This window comes from Aethalodelphis obliquidens, unplaced genomic scaffold (genome assembly GCF_003676395.1).
Source record: "Aethalodelphis obliquidens isolate GAN/ISIS:26980383/991018 unplaced genomic scaffold, ASM367639v1 scaffold1, whole genome shotgun sequence".
NCBI lineage: Eukaryota > Metazoa > Chordata > Mammalia > Artiodactyla > Delphinidae > Aethalodelphis > Aethalodelphis obliquidens.
This window is the reverse complement of record NW_020837945.1, coordinates 48,285,542-48,307,272: the sequence shown is the minus strand read 5'-3', so window position 1 is coordinate 48,307,272 and position 21,731 is coordinate 48,285,542. Positions and strand designations below refer to the sequence as shown.

The 21,731-nt window shown below is 36.1% G+C and overlaps 1 protein-coding gene across 1 annotated transcript in view; it reads left to right on the top strand.

Moving 5' to 3' along the window:
- ABI3BP (ABI family member 3 binding protein) overlaps positions 1-21,731 on the top strand; it is a 263,592-nt gene that overhangs the window by 47,501 nt on the left and 194,360 nt on the right. Inside the window, exon 2 of the mRNA XM_027103558.1 lies at positions 15,871-16,050. Coding sequence (XP_026959359.1) covers positions 15,871-16,050 — 180 coding nt within the window. The remainder of the gene's footprint in view (positions 1-15,870; positions 16,051-21,731) is intronic.

The following is a 21,731-nucleotide window of genomic DNA, read 5'->3' as shown; positions in this document are numbered from 1 at the left end:
CCATTGTGTCTATTTCTTGCTACCAATAAGCTGCCTTGCCCTGTATTTTTTTTAATGTAATATTTATTTTTTAAAATTAATTAATTAATTAATTTTTGGCTGCGTTGGGTCTTCGTTGCTGTGTGTGGGCTTTCTCTAGTTGCGGCGAGCGGGGGCTACTCTTCGTTGCGGCAGGCAGGCTTCTCATTGCGGTGGCTTCTCTTGTTGCAGAGCACCGGCTCTAGGCTTATGAGCTTCAGTAGTTGTGGCATGCGGGCTCAGTAGTTGTGGCACGTGGGCTGCTGAGCGCAGGCTCAGTAGTTGTGGCACACTGCATGTTGCTCAGTGGCATGTGGGATCTTCCTGGACCAGGGCTCGAACCCGTGTCCCCTGCATTGGCAGGCAGATTCTTAACCACTGTGCCACCAGGGTAGTCCCGCCTGGTATTCTTTATCTTTTTTTCTCAGCCTCATCGCTCTTGTTACCTAACAGTTTACTATCTCAACTTCAACTTACTTTGGTCCCTTATGTCTCCTCACCTCTCTTCTTCTGCTTCCCTTACAATTTAAAGTGATTCATCCCACACCGGGGAATGGTGTGACCAGTAGGAATTAAATTATTCACATCTTACGTATTTAAGAAACAATCGCCCATGAATAGTACTTGGAATCCTCAAAGAACAATCTCATTTCTTCATTTCATAGTTTAGAATTTGGAATAGAGAGGGGACAATTCATCATAGCTCCTGAGTTCTGAACACGAGGAAAAGAAAAAGAAAAAACACCCTAATTTTGTTACATAAAAAAGAGTTATGAGGAAGCCTTCCTTCTTATTTCTGCAATTTTAAGTGAACAAGACTTTTATTCCCCCAAAATAGTTCATTCAGTTAGATGTTCCTAACATTTTACAAATATTATAAAATTCTATTTTAAGTACCTAGTCTTAAGCTTGAGTCACATTCACTGTGCAGGCTGGGAAGATTTAATAATGTCAGACCAGTAGGCAATGATACCAAGCCATTTTGGCTTTCTTTTCCTCGTCTAGAAAAGTTCAAATGCTACATTAGTCATAAAACATCAGAGAAGTTAATAATGAGATATATACATACATGAGATAAGTACAATGATCAGAAATTTCAATATCTTATCAATATTGAAAAACATTTTAGGCATTCAAAAATGTTTAATTCTGTTTGAATTTTAATTCATTGAAAAAGTAACAGTGACAAATAGTATTAAAATAGAAATAAGTCCCAAGCCTCTATAGATAACTATTTGTTTACATAGTCAGGAGAATACAACTATGTCATTTTCATTTAGTTCACAAGGCAAACTTTGTATCAAATTTCACTTTTTTTTTCCCTCTAAGAGTTTTAGATTATCCGGGCTTATATTTAATTTTTTATTTAATTTTAGTTCTACATATATATATTTTTTTATTGGGGTATAGTTACTTTACACGGTTGTGTTTGTTTCTGCTGTACAGCGAAGTGAATCAGCTACATGTATACATATATCCCATCTTTTTTGGATTTCCTTCCCATTTAGGTCACCACAGAGCATTGAGTAGAGTCCCCTGTGCTATACAGCAGGTTCTCATTAGTTATATGTTTTATACATATTACTGTATACAGAACTGGCTAATTCTCTGGTAAACATATATTCACGTAATTAGTGTAGTCTAAAATATTCTTAAACCTGAAATGAGTGGAGATTGAGCAGACAACTCAGTAATTTATCCTGTATAGCAATCATTGTTAAGAATGTCAATGATCACTGTACTGTTTTGCAGAAAGCTCATTTTTTGCATAATGGATAAATTGGAGTTACTACATTTTAAAATAATTATTGTAACAAGATGAGTGGTCTTATCTTCATTAATGACTAACGAAGAATCTCAGAGTTTAAAATTATTAATTTTATTAAGTAACATATATTTAGCGGTAGTGATAGAACAATATAGCTCATTTTCTGGATGTTCACAATTTGGTGTTGTCCTCAAGCAAGAGTAATATTCATAATCTTAAAATTAATATAATAATAAAGAAGCAGACTCACAGATATAGAGAAAAAATTAGTGGTTACCAGTGGGCAGAGGGAAGGGGGAAAGGACAACATGGGGTAGGAGATTAAGAGCTACAAACTATTATGTATAAAATAAGCTACAAGGATGTATCGTACAGCACAGGGAATATAGCCAATGTTTTATAATAACTATAAATGGAGTATAACTTTTAAAAATTGTGAATCATTATATTGTACACATGTAACTTACATAATACTGTGCATCAATATGAATGAAAGAAGCCAGACACCAAAGATCACATTTATATTAAATTACCAGAAAAGCAGAAAGTAGACCAGTGGTTGCCTGGAGCTAGGGGTGGGAGCAGGTATTGGCTACAAATGGATACAGGGAAATGTTTTAGAGTGATGAAAATGTTCTCAAACTGGATTGTGGTGGATTCAGTAAATTCTAGAAGTTTGCTAAATATAAATTTAAACCGTACACTTATAATAGGTGAATTTTGTGGTGTGTGATTATGCCTCACAAAAGCTGTTAAAAATTATATGTGATGCCCACACACATTCTTTCCATGTGCCTATGAAAATATTTATTCTCTATTTCAAATCTGAGGTACAATTTTGGAGTCATGTGAAAAATATCTTCTGAAAATGATTAGGATAGTGTTTTTATAAACAAGTTTATTTTCTCACTTATGTTCCTGCATTTTAATAGAAAGATAGTATTTTTTCTTGATGAGGTATTAGAGATATCCTTGAATGTGTGACTGAGAATGGATTTGGAATTCTCCAATTCATTCTACAGAGGAGAAAAATGAGCCTTAGAGAGGAAGTTGACCTAGGTCAAACATGCTGAAAGGCAAAGTTGTTGCCAGAACCTCTTCAGTTTCTTCCACAACATATTAAAATGGGATGCCCTACTACAGGGTTGTTAGCAAATGGCCCTTCCTAGAGCTTCCTGAGTCTCCTGGCCCACCCTGCCTTAGTACTTGGTACCACTGATCACACTCTCATGATGGTTTAGTCATTTTCTTCTAGCCCATGGAAGGCTTTTGATGCTGTGAGATCTCAAAATAAGCAGCTGTATACCATCAGCACTGGGTATTTATAAACTGCACAAATTATAAACAATTCATGAAGATTCCAAATGTCTAAACAGTGATGGCGGGTGAAACCATTTGTTCCAGCTCCATCTTATGTTTTTATTTGTGAGACTTTGCAGAAATGAATGAATGCCAGAAATATGTAAGGAAGTTTTGTTACTGTTTGATGGTGTTTTACAAGATGGCAAAATTTTCATTTTTATGAAAAGTATTTCTAATTTGATCCCTCAAGCAATGTTTTAACAAGAGCTATATAATCTCATATATGCGGGATTTATTATAGTGCTGGTAGAAGTTTTGCATCTTCTGCTTTGTCCTATAAAGAAGCACTATGATTAAATTCAACTTCTACTTGGTCAGTAGAATTTACTCTTTGCCCATATTGGAGCTATTGAGAAACAAAAAGAATAAGAAATATTGGTCCTTTTGGAAAAATTGACCAAAGATACTGATATTAATCAGAATGACAGCTTTTCTGTTTTTTGATACATGATCATTTTGAGATTGTCAGGACAAGCAATTAGTTTTTCTTTATGACACATGTTTAAATTGATCTAGTTTCTTCTTAGTGAAAATCACTCTTAGACGTAAGAAAGTCAATATTTTCAAAAGTGGCTCACTTGGCCTGGTGTTCCATTAGCTGGGAGTGACAGGGAAAGATATCAGAGAACTTGAGTATCAGTGACAAGTGCTTAGCCTTCCAGTGGAAATGAAATCATTATATAGTTTTGTCTGACTTTACCATTAAACCTTTATTTAAGTCTTATGATTAGGTGTCTATTGTAAATAGGAGAGTTTATAAATAGTTTTGTTTACCTGGTAAATAGCATAATGTTAAATACCTGGAAAGAAAAAATATGTATATATATAAATTCACTTGTTCTCAGAGAAAACTGTATTACAATATAATCAATATTTTAAAAAATCAGTAAATCAAGAGAGGTTCATACTTTGTGAAGACATCGGAAGACATAAAAATGTTAGTTTTAATAATTACCTGGATACTATTCAGTGAAAATAACAACAGCAAAAACTACTGATGCACAAAACAGAACTGATAAGTCTCCAAAACATTATGTTGAGTGCAAGAAGCCTTACATGAAAGAGTACATATTGTATGATTCTATTTAACTGAAGTCTAGAACAGGTAGAACGAATTTATGACAGTAAAATAGAACAATAGTTGTTTCTAGGCAGATGGGCTGGGAATGGGCTGACAAGGAATGTGAGGAAACCTTCTGGGTTGACAGTAATATTCTACATCCTGATACAGGTTTGGGTTACATATACGTATGGCATTTGGAAAGAATCAGCAATGTACAGTTAAGATTTATGTATTTAATTTATATGTAAATTTTATCTCCAAAGAAAAATATAAATATTGAACTCTAGTTAATGATATGCATACTGAAGTGTTTAGGAGGAAGAATAGTGAAGTGCAATTTACTTTGAAATTCATTGAAAAGTTAGATGGATGGATGGATGGATGAAAGGATGGAGAGATGGATAAATATGTGGTAAAACAAATATAGTATGATATTGATCATTGACTCTTGGTGGTGGCTCTATGGATGTGCACTGCACAAGTCTTACAACTTTTCTTATGTTTAAAATTTTTTATCATAGAAGCAAAGATGAGTTAACATTTTAAGTCTCTAAATATTGGTCAAATTTAAAGACATGTAATTGATGCTAGAAGTCAGAGAAATGTTCCTAACATTTAAAAACAATTTACGTTTTGTATCTCCAGAAATTGTAATCCCAGAAAAGTGTAATTCACAGTTTTTTCAAAGACCAAAATATATATAAAATTCTCATGACAGGAAATTTAACATTGTGGGTGAGGTCCTTTTTCCTCCATACTGTATTGTATATCTGTAAATCTCTTTCAAAAGACATTGGTCCCATTAATTTTAATTTTTTTTTTTTTTTTTGCGGTACGCGGGCCTCTCACTGTTGTGGCCTCTCCCGTTGCGGAGCACAGGCTCCAGACGTGCAGGCTCAGCGGCTGTGGCTCAGGGACCTAGCCACTCCGCAGCATGTGGGATCTTCCCGAACCGGGGCACGAACCTGTGTCCCCTGCATCGGCAGGCGGACTCTCAACCACTGCGCCACCAGGGAAGCCCTAATTTTAATTTTAATGCACTGAGTTTGCAAAGAGTAATGGTTCCCAAACTTGAGTATGCATCTGAATTACCCAAACAGCTTGTTGAGATACAGGTTACTGCCCTACCCACAAGTTTCTGATTCAAGAGGTCTGGAGTGGGGTCTGAGAGTTTGTACTTATAACAAGTTCCCAGGTGATCCTGATGCTCTAATTGGGCGACTCCTCTTTAAGAACCCTGGCATGGAGCCTATCCCTTTTTCCATCAGGAGGACCTATTGTTATCATGCCTTACTTTAAATAGCAAGAACATGTAAGAAAATCACCTCCAGGATTTTCATGAAATCACGCACAAAAAGAACGAAAAGAAAGGAATGAGTTTTGTTAAGCCCCTTAGCCTTTTCTTCTTTTTCTTTTACATGTATTAAAAAATAATAATTACTAAGAATCTACCAGTTGTCTAAAGCAGTACAGAAAAAGTATTACAAAACAGATTTTGACATCTACTTTCCTACCTGAATTTGGCATATCCTCATGGCATAAAAACTATTTTGGTGACCAGTTTAATAAAACCAAAGGGACACATTTGTTATATATCCTCTTGTTCCACCCCTTCCATCAGATCTAGAGCCCCTGTACTGTAGCTGCATTGAACAAATTGTTCTAATCATGCTGCACTGAAATAGTTGACTTATTTATGTGCCTAATTTACTAGGATGCACAATTTTGTGATCAGATAGGTCATATTTGAATTGGTATCACTAATGCCTAGTACCTTGTTGTAAGTGAATGGATACAATGAAAAGCAGATGAGTAAAAATACTAATTCGTTAAATTCTCCAAAGCAAATATAGATTTTATTTAGACTTTGTAGTTGTTTGAAGTGAACCACGTTACTGCCTCCTTTCCCTTATAGCAAATATATGGTCATTGATTGCATGTAGTTGCCCCTTCTACCCACCCCCTGGGGAAAAGAAAACAAACAAAAAAAACCCAGCATGCTTCAGACTTTAAAGACTAATTTTGGGAGAATTAGATCAAGGAAGTATGTGCAAGTGACAACTGTATGTGTCTCAGGATAAGATTTCTCCTTAAGGATGAGAGGCCATTCATTTAGAAGGTAGTCTACGAAAAGTAATTTTCCTGCTGGGCTGTTGGTTGGGTTATAAAGTAGGTAATGAAGTTTTTGCTCCTTTGGTAAAACTGTTAGCCCTGCCAAGTGGTGCTGAAATAGCAACATTGGCAGGTTCAGTCTAATTCAGTCATCCAAAGTCACCAGACGGTGAAGTATTGGCCTGAGGAATCAGGGCATTGGGAATTCTTACCCAGGTGGAAACTGGTTGAAACCGTGGTTGTTTTAGCTGAAATGGAACTCACTTACACAAACATCTGGGCAAAGAGATATAAAGTGCCCCATTAGGAAGAAAACATTTTCTCCCTCAGATTTTTGGCAAAATGGCATTTCTTTCTGAATTCAATAGCAAAACATCCTCTGTGTAGCTGATGACCATTATGTCCTAATAAAAGTTAACTAGTTGACTCCTGGGGGGTGTTAGCTCTGTGGGAATTGTTCGGGTGTGGCTTCTGAGGGGAGCTCTCCAGGTAAGCTGGACTTTTTATCTCCTGAACTCTGAGAGCACATGTTGCCTGTGGGCACATGTCCTCCAGCTGGCAGTCTCACCTCGGGGCACAGGAGAGGGAGCAGCCCGCTCTGCTTGAGCTGGAGCAGAGATCACGGGACGCTCTGCTGTGAGCTTCTTGCTAACATTGATCCTGTATGTGTAAAGTCAAATTGTGAGTTTATTTAAAGCCCCCCAGTCCCTGGCTTTGGCAGCTGTCCATGTGGCTTATGGGACTTTAACCACAACTTTTTTCCTATACTTTTTAAAAAATGCCATCTTTCCTTAGATTTATAAAAATCTTGCTTTATATATATCTAAATTATTTTAATCAGGATTTTTTCTTATACTTTCAGATACTTTCTTACATATTCTTAAAAGGTATTTCTTATATACTTTCTTTTTTATTGAAGTATAGTTGATATATAACATGTAAGTTATAGGTGTACAATATAGTGATTCACAATTTTTAAATGTTATACTTCATTTATAGTTATTATAAAATATTTGCTGTATTCCCCATGTTGTACAATATATCCTTGTATATTATTTTATACCTAATACTTTGTACCTCTCAATCCCCTGCCCCTATATTTCCCCTTCCCCCTTCCTTCTCCCCACTGGTAACTACTAATTTGTTCTCTATATCTGTGAGTCTGCTTCTTTTTTTGTCATATTCACTAGTTTGTTGTATTTTTTTTAGATTCCATGTGTAAGTGATATCTTACAGTATTTGTCTTCGTCTGACTTATTTCACTTAGCCTAATGCCCTCCAAGTCCACCCATGTTGCTGCAAATGGCAAAATTTAATTCTTTTATTATGGCTGAGTAATATTCCATTGCATGTATATACCACATCTTTATCCATTCACCTGTTGCTGGACACTTAGATTGCTTCCATACATATATTCTTATATTGTAAAAAACACAAGAAGGGATGCCTTCTGTTCACCTCTAAAACTGTGTGGTATTAATTCATCGTTTCCTGAATGCCCAGAATCCCTTTTCCTCAATTGTTCTTATTTAGATCCCTGATTCATCATCTGAGTTGTATATATTTGGTGAAGTAATTTCATTTGTAAGTTAGGGAGCACAATGTCGAAAGTGTTTGTAGCTGGGTCCCTATCTTCCTTATGCCAGGCAACCCGCCACCCAAAGCTCCTCATTACCAGTGACAGCAGAATCAGAAGGTAGGGAAGATAGAAATCAAAGGCATGAAGTAGGGGGGGGGGGGGGGGGGGGTGGAAGCAGTTTGAGACCTATGGGAAGAGATTAGAGAATTTCAAGATGGCTACCTTTACCAAATTGCCCATTTTTGTAAATAGCAATTATTTTTGCATCATCTTTGTGAATGTGGCTGCTATATAGGGCCGTAAATAAAAGATGGTTTGAATGGTGCCATTTAGACTTTTGCAATGCGCAACTTAAACAACTGTCATTGACATCCCTGTTTCTGGAAGACATGTTGTAGAGCTGCTCTGTGTTTACTGCACACTAGCTCTTTGCAAATTCTCAAAAATTCTTTACTGGGCCTTGGTAAAGAGTTGGGAAGAGAGTGATAGAGAATCTATGGGGTTTTGAGGAAGAATTCCAATCTGGAGATCCAGAGAGCCAGGATACCGTGAGATATATGGGGTTAATAGTAAGAATATAACAGGGGCTTCCCTGGTGGCGCAGTGGTTGAGAGTCCGCCTGCCGATGCAGGGGACACACGTTCGTGCCCCGGTCCGGGAAGATCCCACATGCCGTGGAGCGGCTGGGCCCATGAGCCATGGCTGCTGAGCCTGCGCATCCGGAGCCTGTGCTCCACAACGGGAGAAGCCACACGTACCACGTGTGGTACGTGAGAGGCCCACGTACCACACACACAAAAAAAGAATATAACAACTTGAAAATTTAAAAGGATTTGTCTCGTATTATTCTGTGAGTGCTTTTAATTGTAATTCTGAATACACACACCCCCACCACCACCATCATCACCAAAGCAATTTAATTCCTTCCACCTATCTTGTCTGGCATGCCATCATGCACTGCAGAATGGGCCCGGACTTCCCTTTTCTTCGAAACCATCTTGCACAGACTTTCCTTCTGATGGAAGGTTATTCAAGTATCTTGCCCTTACAGCACTTGTAGAAGTAGTTTTTATAATACCCAATATTATTTGATTAATAGCAATATTTAATCTTCATTCTCCTTAAAATATTTAACTGAAGGTGCCGTGCTTTTCTTGCTATGGAAAATTTCTAGTCATGTCACTGGCTTTCAGGTGGTTGTTATTGGTAAGAAAAGCCATGTTATAAACTACAGATTACACATTTCTACTGAATGATCAGGAACAACTGAAGACACTTGTCTAATTGCCTTGGCCACTCCTTTTACCTTGTGGCTGTCACAGAAAAATTAATGTAATTCCATATGGTTTTCTTTCTCCTTCTAACATCTTTCCTTGGATCATGGTACCAGGACAGGTAGAGTCATGTGAGCACCACTGTTACATGATACCTTTTTCACTCGCTAAGAATTAAAACAAATGTTAAATTATTGCCAAGTCCCATGTTAAAATTATGGTTTGTATAACTTAGCATTATAGTTCAGTTAAACACAATCTATGCCATCAGCTGTGATTTTGGGGGGAAACTTTTGAATGTGTTATCAGACAGTAACTGCCCTGTTTAATACATACACTTGAGATGTGACATATTGATAGTTCCTTAATTAGCTGCTCTGATCATGAAGGCATTGGAATGTTTCCACTTGCAAGCTAACTGTCTGAGAAGAACACAGAATACATCTGAAACTTAGAAAGTTCAGTTCTTGGAGCATAGTAATGCCTGAAAAGGACTTGCTGCTTTTATATATGTACCATTTGTTTAATGGTGAATAATAATATTAGGCACTATTAAAACTACTTTCACCAGTGCCGTAATGGCAAGATGCCTGAATGTCCTCCCGTCAGGAGAGTCTGTATAAGGTGATTACAGAGGTGAGGAAAATTTGGCTTATTCTACAGGGGCATTATGATAAACCAGAGAGATTCAACCACATTGAAATGTTGTTCTGTTTTATTGCTGGCTCATATCCCATTGTATGGATAAGCCATAATTTTTTTATCCATTCAACTGGTGATGGACATTTAGGTTCTTTCCATTTTGGTGCTGCTTTGAATATCTGCACACAAGTCTTTGCATAAACTTATATTTTCATTTTTCCTGAGTAAATACCTAGGAATGAAATTGATGGGTTATTTGGTAACTGACCAACGGTTTTCACCAGTGGTGAAACTTCATGAAACATTTAACATTCACACTCAAAATGTATGAGAGCTCCAGTTGCTCCAAATTCTGCATAACACTTGCTATTGACAGTCTTTTCATTTGTGCCATTCTTAATGTGTATGATATCCCTCACTGTGGTTTTAACTTGCATTTCCCTGAAGACGAAGGATGTTGACCAGGAGTTGGTAAACTAGGACTGGGTGGCCAAATCTAGCCAACTGCCTATTTTTATAAATATAGTTTAATTGGAACACAAACATGTCCATTGATTTACATAACGTCTATAGCTGCTCTTGTACTACAATGGCAGAGTTTAGTAGTTGCAGTAGAGAACATCTGGTCTGCAAATTCTAAAATATTTACTATTTGACCCCTTACTGAAAACATCTGACAACCCTCATGTCATCTTTTCATGTGCTTCTTGGTTATCATATATTTCCTTTAGTGAAGGATCTATTCAAGCTTTTGCCCTTTATTCTTAAATGTTTTGTTGTCTGATTGAGTAGAAAATATTCTTCTAAATATTCTGGATGCAAGCCTCTAATTGGTAAATGTACTGCAAATGTTTTCTGCCAATCTACAGTTAGCCTTTTCTTTTTCTTATTAGTCCCTTTAAAGTTCAAAACTAAAATCCGATCAAGTCCAATTTATCATTTTTTAAAGCCTATGCTTCACATATCATATCTGAACTGATGGAAACTGATTTAATTATTTTGATGTCTGAGAAAATTTGATTTTGTATAACAAAATAAGTGACTGAACAAGTATACAGGTTGGCAATGTAAATAGAATGTGTGTAAAAAAAGAGGAACATACTATGGGTTTATAGAAAAGAATAGGGTTTATTCTTTTAATCCTGAAACAAGTGAATCATTATTTTATTGACATCACTATTATAGCTATTCTTTTACTTAATATATTATGGAAATAATTGCTAATCTGATTATTCTCAAACTTGCTATTTACTGTTTTACAACACTGAGAGCTTAGAGGCTAAGGCATTTACTGCTACTACACTAATAGATATTTTTTACTTTTAAGAAGAGAACTTTCGTGTTTTGCAGTTTTTCTATTGAAGTGGTTTTATCAACATGACCAACTTCATATCAGCAATTTAGACCACATTCTGAAATATTTTGGAAAGTGTTAAGATAACCTGAAGAGAAATTAGCCATGAAAGAGTTTCTCCTACTAAATGGGTTGTGATGGTAACTCCTTTCTCACAGATCAGTGACTGGATGTCCATGGTAGTTTAGCTGGCTTAACTAAGTGCCTTGTGTTTGGGCTATGTTTCTTTACAGAGTTTTATTGACACTGACCACAGGCACTCAGAATTCTGGGGTCAACATTAAATATCTGCTCAGCACCTGTGCCTGTAGCAATAGCAATAGCAACCTGACTCCTCTGGTTGATCCAGAGGGTTCTATGAACTTGTAGTGCTCTACCTTTTGTCTGATTTTCTCATCTCACTACCTTCCTCACTGTTTTCAATGCCACAGGGCATGTATTTTCTTTTAAAAATTAAATGGGGATTATTTCTAATTTTGTTTTGAAAGGGATTTTTTTTCTTTTAAAATTTCACAACACCCTTGGAAATATTTAGAGATACCCTAGGGTGTTGCAAACAGAGGATTAGAAACAACTGTCATAGTTCCAAAGTTCTACTTTGCCAACATGCAATCTTTTTTTTCAGCCGTTCTAGTATTGCTTTCCTGAAATGCTCACATTCTTCATTTTCTCTCACTCTTGATTAGTATAGGCTTTGTTTCTCATATAGGATGCAATAAAATATTCTTCCAGTAATCTTATTTCTCTGTACTCCTGGGCTTTCCTGGGTGATATATATGCCACTTTACTTATCAATGTTTTACTAGTTAAGCTTGTACCATGTTGTACTTTTTTTTATTATCTCTATCTTAAGTCATTCACCTGAGGTCTTCGCACTAACTGTTGAAAGATAACTGTTATTACATGACTAGTGTTCCAGGCCTTTAAGCCAGAATTACTTGGAGTGAAGATAAATTTATCAAAGATGAAAAATTATTATAGAATGCACTGAGATATACCTTAAAATACTGGGGAAATTGTTTAAGAATGTAAAATTGAATACTAGTCCAAACATTCATTTGAAGGGACACTTGAGGAACTTATTCAGATGAAAAGGACAAAAAAATTACTTAACCATTTTGCTGAGCTCTGAAAGTGTCAGTAGGGTCATAACTGAGTGAGCAAAGGGGTATTGAGGGAATCCACGCTGGGTGACAATGTGAGCATATGTGTAGGGCCAGGGCCTCGTATGCATTGCAGAATGTGAGAAGATTTATACCGGCCAAAGAGAAATGAGCGATGTTGAGAAGTAACAAATAGAAAACTAATAAGGACTTACTGTATAGCACAGGGAACTCTACTCAGTACTCTGTAATGGCCTACATGGGAAAAATAATCTAAAAAAGAGTGGATATATGTATATGTATAGCTGATTCATTTTCCAGTATACTAACACAATGTTGTAAATCAACTATTCTCCAATAAAATTTTTTTTAAAAAAGACAGAATTCATGTGTAGCAAGATAATAAAGGGATTTGAGTTCCTAGATCCAGTAAGGAACTGAGATGAGAGTCTCAATATACTATTAAATTTGTGATGCTGTTTTGAGAAAAGATTTGTTTGTGTGCTTTTTTCTTTCTCAGGACTTTTAAAAGTTTAGCTCTAGAGAGTAGTATGAATTGGAATTTTGGAGAAAGTAGGTCAGATAAATGCTAATATATTCAGAAAGTTACATGATGTTGATGTATTTATTGACATAAATTATTAGCAAAAGGGAGAAAGACTGGAGTCATGAAAATTCTGGGCAGAGGAAGCAAGAACACTTCCACTTTTGTTAGTCAGTAGTTCTGTTTACAACCTTCCTTTTTCTCAGTTGGTACAGCCATCCTTCCTACTTTCCAAGGGGGGGAATAACATGGTACATCAGGCCATAGTCTGTGAGCAAAGGTCTAATGTGATGATGCTGTGACTCTTGACTCTTAGCCCAAAAAGAGTGCAACCTAAGTTCATGAAGATTCCTAATCTCTTCTTCCTAACAAGGTGTTGGAAAGAGGCCAGCTGTTTTTTGATTTATTGTAAGACCTGATAACCTTATAAGGTAGCAGAATATTAACCCTAGATTAACTGTAGGGTTAATCTAGGCACATAACTAAGAAGGGGAAAATTGGCTTGACCAAAATCTGTGTTATATATGTGAGATTATCTGTCTATCTATGATTTTGATAAGGTGATATATATATATCACCTTATCAAAATCTTATAAAGTTAGGACAAAACATTATCAGTTAACATCAATTTCAGCATTATGGTATGCGGGTTAGCTACTCCTTACTCATTTGGGTCATGACAAAGTTCTCAATAAAAATGAGAGCAGGAAGTCCAGCCTAGCGAGAACCTAAGATGCGGTTTTGACGCTGAACTTAATCTGCAGACTGATAGAGGTGTGGCTGCCCTCAATTTAGTCATTTGTCCTATAAGAGAATTGGACTAGGTGAGCTGGGGATGAGTCTCCCTCAGACTTTTGGATAAGCTGCTCAGTGTCTCTGGGTTTTTTGCCACAAGTGTAGCAATAGCAGTCAGAGAACCAAGAAGTTATAGAAATTTTATCAAATTCTTGGGAAGTACAAAGTACTATGCACATACCTGGAAATAGTACTGACTGCTAAAGTAAGAGAGTGGTTCCCACAGCCTGGTCTCCAAGACGTGTTGTTTTTATTGCTTCAAAGGCCTAATGGAATTCTTCTATGTGGCTATATTGAGGTCACCCAGGATGACTTTTTACTGGAATAGTATAAATTTAGAGTGATAGCTTTGGGAAATACATGCTATTTAGAGGTCCTGACTGGTATATATACAATATAAGTCTTTGATTAATGAGAAATAGACTGAATTATTAAGTTGGTAAATACAGTCTTCCCAATAGGTAAAATATTTTTAAAATATGAATTCCCAGTGAAAGAAAGAAAGAAAATAATTGAAGTCCACAATCTCTTATCTAAAACTCTCAGAGCCAAACTTGTTTTAGAATTCAGAAAATCTTTGGATTAGAAATGTACTAGGATGCCTAGACCATGTATTAAGTAACCTGTTCAGTGAGGTCTTGATCAGCACCCTTTAATTAAGCACATTTAAGTATAGGAATTAAGATTCCTATAATTAGAATCTAGGAAAATGGTACAGATGAACTTATTTGCAAAGCAGAAATAGAGTCACAGATGTAGAAAACAAACTTATGGCTACCAAGGGCGGAAGTGGGGGTGGGATGAATTGGGAGATTGGGACTGACATATGTACACTACTATGTATAAAATAGATAACTAATGAGAACCTACTGTATAGCACTGGGAACTCTACTCAATGCTCTGTGGTGAGCTAAATGGGAAGGGCATCTAAAAAGAGCGGAGATAGATAGATAGATAGATGATAGATAGATAGATAGATAACTCATTCACTTTGTTGTACAGCAGAAACTAACACAACATTGTAAAGCAACTATACTCCAATAAAAATTAATTTTAAAAAAGATTCCTATAATTAAACATGTGAGTAAGTCACACTGACTATTCAGTGAGATTAAAGAAAGACTAAGTGGCCTCATAACAGTTCAGGTTGAGTTTTGTTGCCAACTTAGTTTGACATGAACTTACGAAAACCTAACAAAGGTTTTTGGATTTCTAAACTGTGACTAACGGGCTTTGGATGGACCTGATTAAGTAACCAATTATCGAGCAATTACTGTGTACCAGCTTTAAGATATTGCCATTTGCACTAACCTTTGTAAACAACCTGTCAAAGTAGACATCGTTATCCATAATTTACAAATCAAGAAAGAAGGCTCAAGCACAGGTTAGTGAGCAGCCAGGGCACACTTATAAGTATATGGCAGAGCTGCAGTTTGGACCCAGCTCCTTCTGGCCCCAAATAATAATAATAATAATGCCTTGAAAATATAGAGTTTCTCTGCTTACTCTGCAGTCTCTCTGGGGAAGTTCACCCAATAATCATTTATAAACTAAAGACACCCCGATGGATCTGGACCCCATTTGTGAGCATCACACTTAGATAGTCAACTTACTGTTGGAAATGTCCAACAGTAAGTTGACTATCAGTGAGACAACAGTCAGTTGTCTCACTGACCCAGTGAACTCCAAATGGAACTAATCATCTTTCTTCTCAGCCCTGCTCCTTTTAGAATCCCTTATTCTACTATCTCAGTTACCCCTAAGACAAAACCCACCCACTTCCCTCCCTTTCCAACTCTGTTAATCACTAAGTCCTGCGAGGATACTGCTGGAGACCAGCACTGAGGAAGCTGGGGGTTTTAAAGTGCAGTAATTCAATTTACCGATAAGAAATTTCAGATCCTTTCACCATTCCCAGATAGGATGTATAAAATGAAGGTTCTGACCAACTGTGGATAGCCAAGGTAGCCTTAAATCCCATTTACCTGCTCAATTATAAACTACAAAATATTAAACCCTAAGATTTTACTTTGTATTCTAGACTGCTTTTGCTTTATATGTTATTAAGTCTGTTTTCTTTGATCTCAAAATTACCTGTATTTTAGCTGTTTTGGTGGGTGTGCTGTGATCTTGAGTAGCTAGATATCACGATTTCCAATAACAATGCCTCTAGCCAGTAACAATGCCTCTAGCCAGTAACTTTGGATGCTAAAGAGGTGAAGTAACAGCCACCTATATTTTTGTTTCCATCTTTAGGTAAAAGGCCAAACCTGAAGGTCCACATCAATACCACAAGTGACTCCATCCTCTTGAAGTTCCTGCGTCCACATCCTAATGTAAAACTGGAAGGTTTTCTCCTGGGATATGGAAGCAACTTATCACCAAACCAGTACTTCCCTCTTCCTGCGGAAGGGAAATACACTGAGGCCGTGGTTGGTAAGATCTTTGGGTTTCAGGCATAGGAAGAAGAGGTAAAAAGGTAATGGGTGTTATATGATACATAAATCTCGAAGCATCATTCTTTCTATACCCTCAGCCGAACGAAATGCCATAATTACAAAACATCTTCATAATTGTTGTAACCCATAGCACAATTTTTTACATTAAAAAATATGTAATGCATACCCTGCTTATACTGCAGAAATAATCAACTTCATTGCCATTATACCTACAGTCCCTGACCACATAACTAAACTTGCACAGGGAAAAAAACTAGCTAAAATACCTTAAATCTCTGTAACATAGCTTGTTTATGTGGATTAATTTTCCTCCCTACTATGTCTTTACTTTCTTCTGGTGGAAAATACCATCTACAGCTTTCTGGGTGTCTATTCATGCCAAGCTACCTTTAAAAAGAAAAGACAGTGTGTTACATTTAAAAATTTTTAGGGTATTTCAGACAAAAAGATTAAAGTTTGTATTTGTGTTATGAAATTTTAAATTTCTTTGAAAATATTTTTAATCACATTAAAATGTAATTTGAGGATGTAGGTACCTTCAAGCCATCTCCAGAAAAATTATTTGCAAATAAAAGGTTTTTAAAGGATAACATTTTTTTAAAAAGGGATCATCTATTTAAAATGCTGTCAAAGGCTTCCTGAATAGCCTAAGATAAGATTTATATTTTGATCCACTGTTAGGATTATTGCTAAACAGTCTTTTCATGAACTTCCAAAGTTTAATTCTATAACTTGAACTACTGTAGACCAGATCTGACATTCATGCATATATGTAGCAATGTTGAAGATGAATCTATTTTGTCCTGCAGCCCTTTGTTCTCATAGAGAAGTCTCTGTTGTACTTTAAAATTAGGCAAGTGGGCTTTCCTGGTGATGCAGTGGTTGAGAGTCCACCTGCTGATGCAGGGGACACGGGTTCGTGCCCCGGTCCGGGAAGATCCCACATGCCGCAGAGAGGCTAGGCCCGTGAGCCATGGCCACTGAGCCTGCATGTCCGGAGCCTGTGCTCCGCAACGGGAGAGGCCACAGAGTGAGAGGCCTGCGTACCGCAAAAAACATTTAAAAATAAATAAATAAATAAATAAAATTAGGCAAGAGAGTAACATTATTAATTATAAATGTCTGGACTGAATTTTACATAAGATAAGCACTTTAAAGCAGACACATTACAGTTTGTAACCCTTCAAAATTTGAGAATTAGGCACTTTGACAAATGTAACAACACTAACCTTGACCATATAAACCATAAGGAATTTGAAAATTTGCAAATATTTCCCCACCATATTCACCCTCCACTATAAAAATGACTGGAAGCTGTATATGTACCCGCAAACAAGCGGAAACAGATCTACTGCTCCTTTACTTGTTGAGCATTAGAAGTAATATTTTACTTATGATAATTTTTTATCCTTGGTAATATAGATTGCAAATTTGGTCAGTAGTAAACATCCTTTCCCTATGATGTGGAAGGCATTCAATCCTAAAGTGATAGAAGTCAGATTGCTAATGAAAAATATGTGTAGAAAACTATAAAGAAAATTTCTACCACAGATATACCAAGCTTTCACTAATTCAGTGATGAGGGATGATCAAATAGACTAGGTACCTTTTTATTTCTTTACAATTATTTTCATTCCTTAAAACTTTTTATTATGAAAAAATTCAAACATATAAGGAGAGGGAAACCTGTAATTACCCTCATGTCTCATCATGCAACTTAAATACATAGCACTGTTTTGCTAATCTCTTTCCATGTATTCTTCACACATGCTATTTTTAGGGGTATTTAAAAGTGTAACTAGATATCATATTTGTAAAATTTATGAACACCTCAGTATGCACCTCTAATAGATAAGAAATAATTTTAATAATGCCTTGCTTTTATCACATTATAACAATAATCCCATAATATATTTTTATACCTAGTCCGTATTTAAATTTCTCTGGTGATCTTTAAAAATGCTTCTTAGAGTTGTTTCTTTTTTGAATCAGGATCCTATATGTTCTATATGTTAGATTTGGCTGTTAGGTCTCATTAGTCTCTTTTATTCCATAACAGTCCTCTCTCCCTTCCCTTTTTAAATGTCATTGATTTGCTGGAGAAATTGGATTAGGCATCCTGGTTCACATTCTGTATTTAACTGACTGCTTCCATGTCTTTTTGAACTGGCTCCTCTATCCCTGACTTTCCTGTGAAAGATATTTAGATTTGGGTTAAGCATTTGGGGAGAAAGAATACTTTATAGATGGTATGATTTATTTCCTAATAACTCCCAAAGAGGTACATAATGGCTGGTGTCATACTTAGTGATGTTTAAAGCAGTTTGGTGTGTTTAGGTGGCCTCAGCCTGATCCCTCCATTATAAAATTCATCATCAAATTTTCACTTAATGGTTTTAGCATCTATCAATGCTCATTGCCCAGATGCATTATTTTATACAGAGGTTGTAAAATGGTAGTTTGGTAGTTTTACATTCTAGATAGAATCTAATTCTATCATTTCTTCTGTAATTTTTAGCTGAAATTCTACATTAAAGAATTTTATTTACTTTTTCACGTTTCTTATCTAGTGTTTTAGGAAAGACAGGATAAATTCTCATCGTAATAAATTGATGCCTGGAAATCTGCAGTGGTGACCAATGATGTTGTTTGTTTTATAATCAGTAAGAATGCATTGGTTATTTTGCATTGATTTTTAGATATTTAATGATTTTTAATCAATATATCACTTATCCACCCCTTATGATTCTTTTCATTGTCTAGCTTAAATATGGTTGGTTGTTTAACTCTGGTTCACTATTAAACTGTGAACTTTTTAAAGTCAAAGTTTATGTCTTATTTGGTTATTCATAGCAGGATGACCTACATTGTGTAGATAGGTAATAAATATTGTGGCACTGAATGGAACAGAGTCAAGTCTGTGTAGAATATTTAGGCTGGAGGAGGCCATGAGAGATTGTCTAGTCTAGGCCATTGTCATCAGGCTAATATATATCTAAACCATTCTAGAATAGATCACTGTGTACCTTAAAGATCTCTAAGCACAAAGCTTCCCAAACTTCTCCTGGAAGGCTATTGCAAGCAGCATTTTTAAAACTCTTACCTTATCCTTTAGATCAATGTGCTCTTTTTATTTATCTCCTTTCTCTTCTAGTATTCTGGTGGAAAAGGAAAAAAACATTCCTCTTAGATATTTCCTTTTCCATCTTTCTTTATGCCAAGGAATCTGTGTGCTTCTACTTTTATTACTTCAAAATGGACTTGCATTTCCAAATTAAATGTTATCCTCTGGTTGCTTAAATTGATTATTTACAGTCTTTTTTAATGATTATGATTGTAGTAATGGCTCTTAAATGATTAAACAGCTGTGTATTAGTTTTCAGTTGCCACTATAACAAATTACCATGAACATGGCGGCTTAAAACATCACAAATTTATTATCTTATAGTTCTGTATGTCAGAAGCCCAATGTGGGTCTCTCTAGGCTAAAGTCAAGGCTGTAGGCAGGGCTGCATTCCTTTCTGGAGGCTCTGAGGGGAGAACCTGTTTCCCTGCTTTTTTGCAGCTTCTAGAGGGGCCCACATTCCTCTTCTACTTTCAAATCTAAAAAACAATACAAATGAATATATATATGTATATATATATATATATATGGTATATATATGTACACAGAAAAAGACTCACAGATATAGAAAACAAACTAGTGGTTACCAAAGGGGAAAGGGAAGGGAGCAGGGGCAAGGGATTAAGAGATATGAACTACTATGTATAAAATAGAAAAGCAACAAAGATACATCATACAGCAGAGGAAATTATAGCCATTATTTTATAATAACTTTTGATGGAGTATAATCTGTAAGAATACTGAATCACTATGCTGTACACCTGAAAGTAATATAATATTGTAAATCAACTATACTTCAATAAAAAAAATCCAACAACATTGGGGCAAACATTGCTCACACCACATCACTCTGATCTCTTCTGCCTTCCCTCTTCCACTTTTAAGGATCCTCATGATTATATTGAGCCCACCTGGATAATCCAGGCTACTCTCCATATTTTAAGATCAGTGGATCAACAATCTTAATTGTATCTGCAACCTTAATTCTCCTGTGTCTTGTAACCTAAGATATTCACAGGTCCTGAAGATGAGGATGTGGGCAATCTTTGAGGGCTATTATTCTGCCTGGCACAGACTGTATGTTTGAAATTTGTGTCTCTATTCTATTCCCTTTCTGCTACCAATTTACAGTATGGTCATTCTCAATTCTGTTCATCTGTAAAACAGTAATAAAGTCTATTTTTCACAGATGTGCTGTGGGCATGTTAGTAAATTCATGATCATAAAATGATGAGTTGAAATCCCTTGGGTCCAAGTTGCAAGAGCAAAGAATTTTTATTTCTTTATGGAAAAAAAGCGTCACTTATAACCCCTCTTCTTACTTTATTCTGTGAGAGGATAGTAGTATTTCTTCAGTTGCACCAAACTATACCCAAATATTGTAACTTACTTTCGTTTTCGAAACAAAGATTAAGTGTCACTTTGTTTGACTCATTCCACTTCTTGATGTGTTTAAAAGATCCCACCACTGAAATGAGAAGCTGTTGATCATTCAGAAATATTGAAGTTAACGTTTAGTGATATGTGGACTAAGACTCCTACTAAATAATCATTTATAAGCATTTCTACATTTATTTTAATATCTATCTATCTAGTATTGACAGAGGTATTTTCAAAAGTCACTTGCTGGTCTTACATGTAAAAATAAAAAACAAAATATTCCCTTTTGCTATTTTGGAAATTAAGATTCATATGAAACGTCTGTAAAACTTTTACTTCTGTAGAATCTTCTAAGATTTTTGTAGATTAATGGGAGCAGTAGAAAAAGTAGTATTTTCCCAGGTGACTATTAATAACCATTAATGGCCTTGAGTCCTGCAGTGATGTGCTAAAATATGATTCTTATATAATAGATCTGCCAGTTTCCCCTAACCTTTTTTCCCACATCATGAATGTTCTCATTTCTGGCTTACACATTCAATTTTTGCTTTGTTACTTTTATGTTCAGCTGTTGGTAATTTTGCAAACATCCAAAAAAGGAAAAAAATGAGAATTTTTTGACATTGAATCTTTATAGACTCATACTTTATGATGTTCTCTTGACCTCTGAAAATACTTTAATCAACGTCACCTGGGAAGGAAAAAGTTACATTCCATCTGTTTTGTAGAGCAAGTTAAGGAGTTATTTTAGTATCCTTACTGCAAGAAAAGCTTAAATTGGAAAAAAGTCATATATATTTATCACTACCAGGAATTCTGACTTAAGGATTTGTCTTCCAACCAGGTGTTAGGACTCCAAAGGGATATAAGAGGGCAAATTGCTTAATCCTCACGTTCTCACAGCTGCTAACCTTTACATTCACCGCCCTAAGAGAGCGAGTTTCTCACGCTGAGCCTCTCAGTTACTCGCCCTGGTCGCCATCTTGCCGGTAACCTCTCAGAGTGATTCCTGCTAGGGAGGAGGCAGACACGATACCGATAGCTCTGAGGTGCTCTGCCCTGGAGAGATCCTGGACCAGAATGCTAACATCTACATTCTGGGAAAGATCCTCCTCTGCCTGGAGAGGCAGCACCATTTGGGGAAAGAATATGTA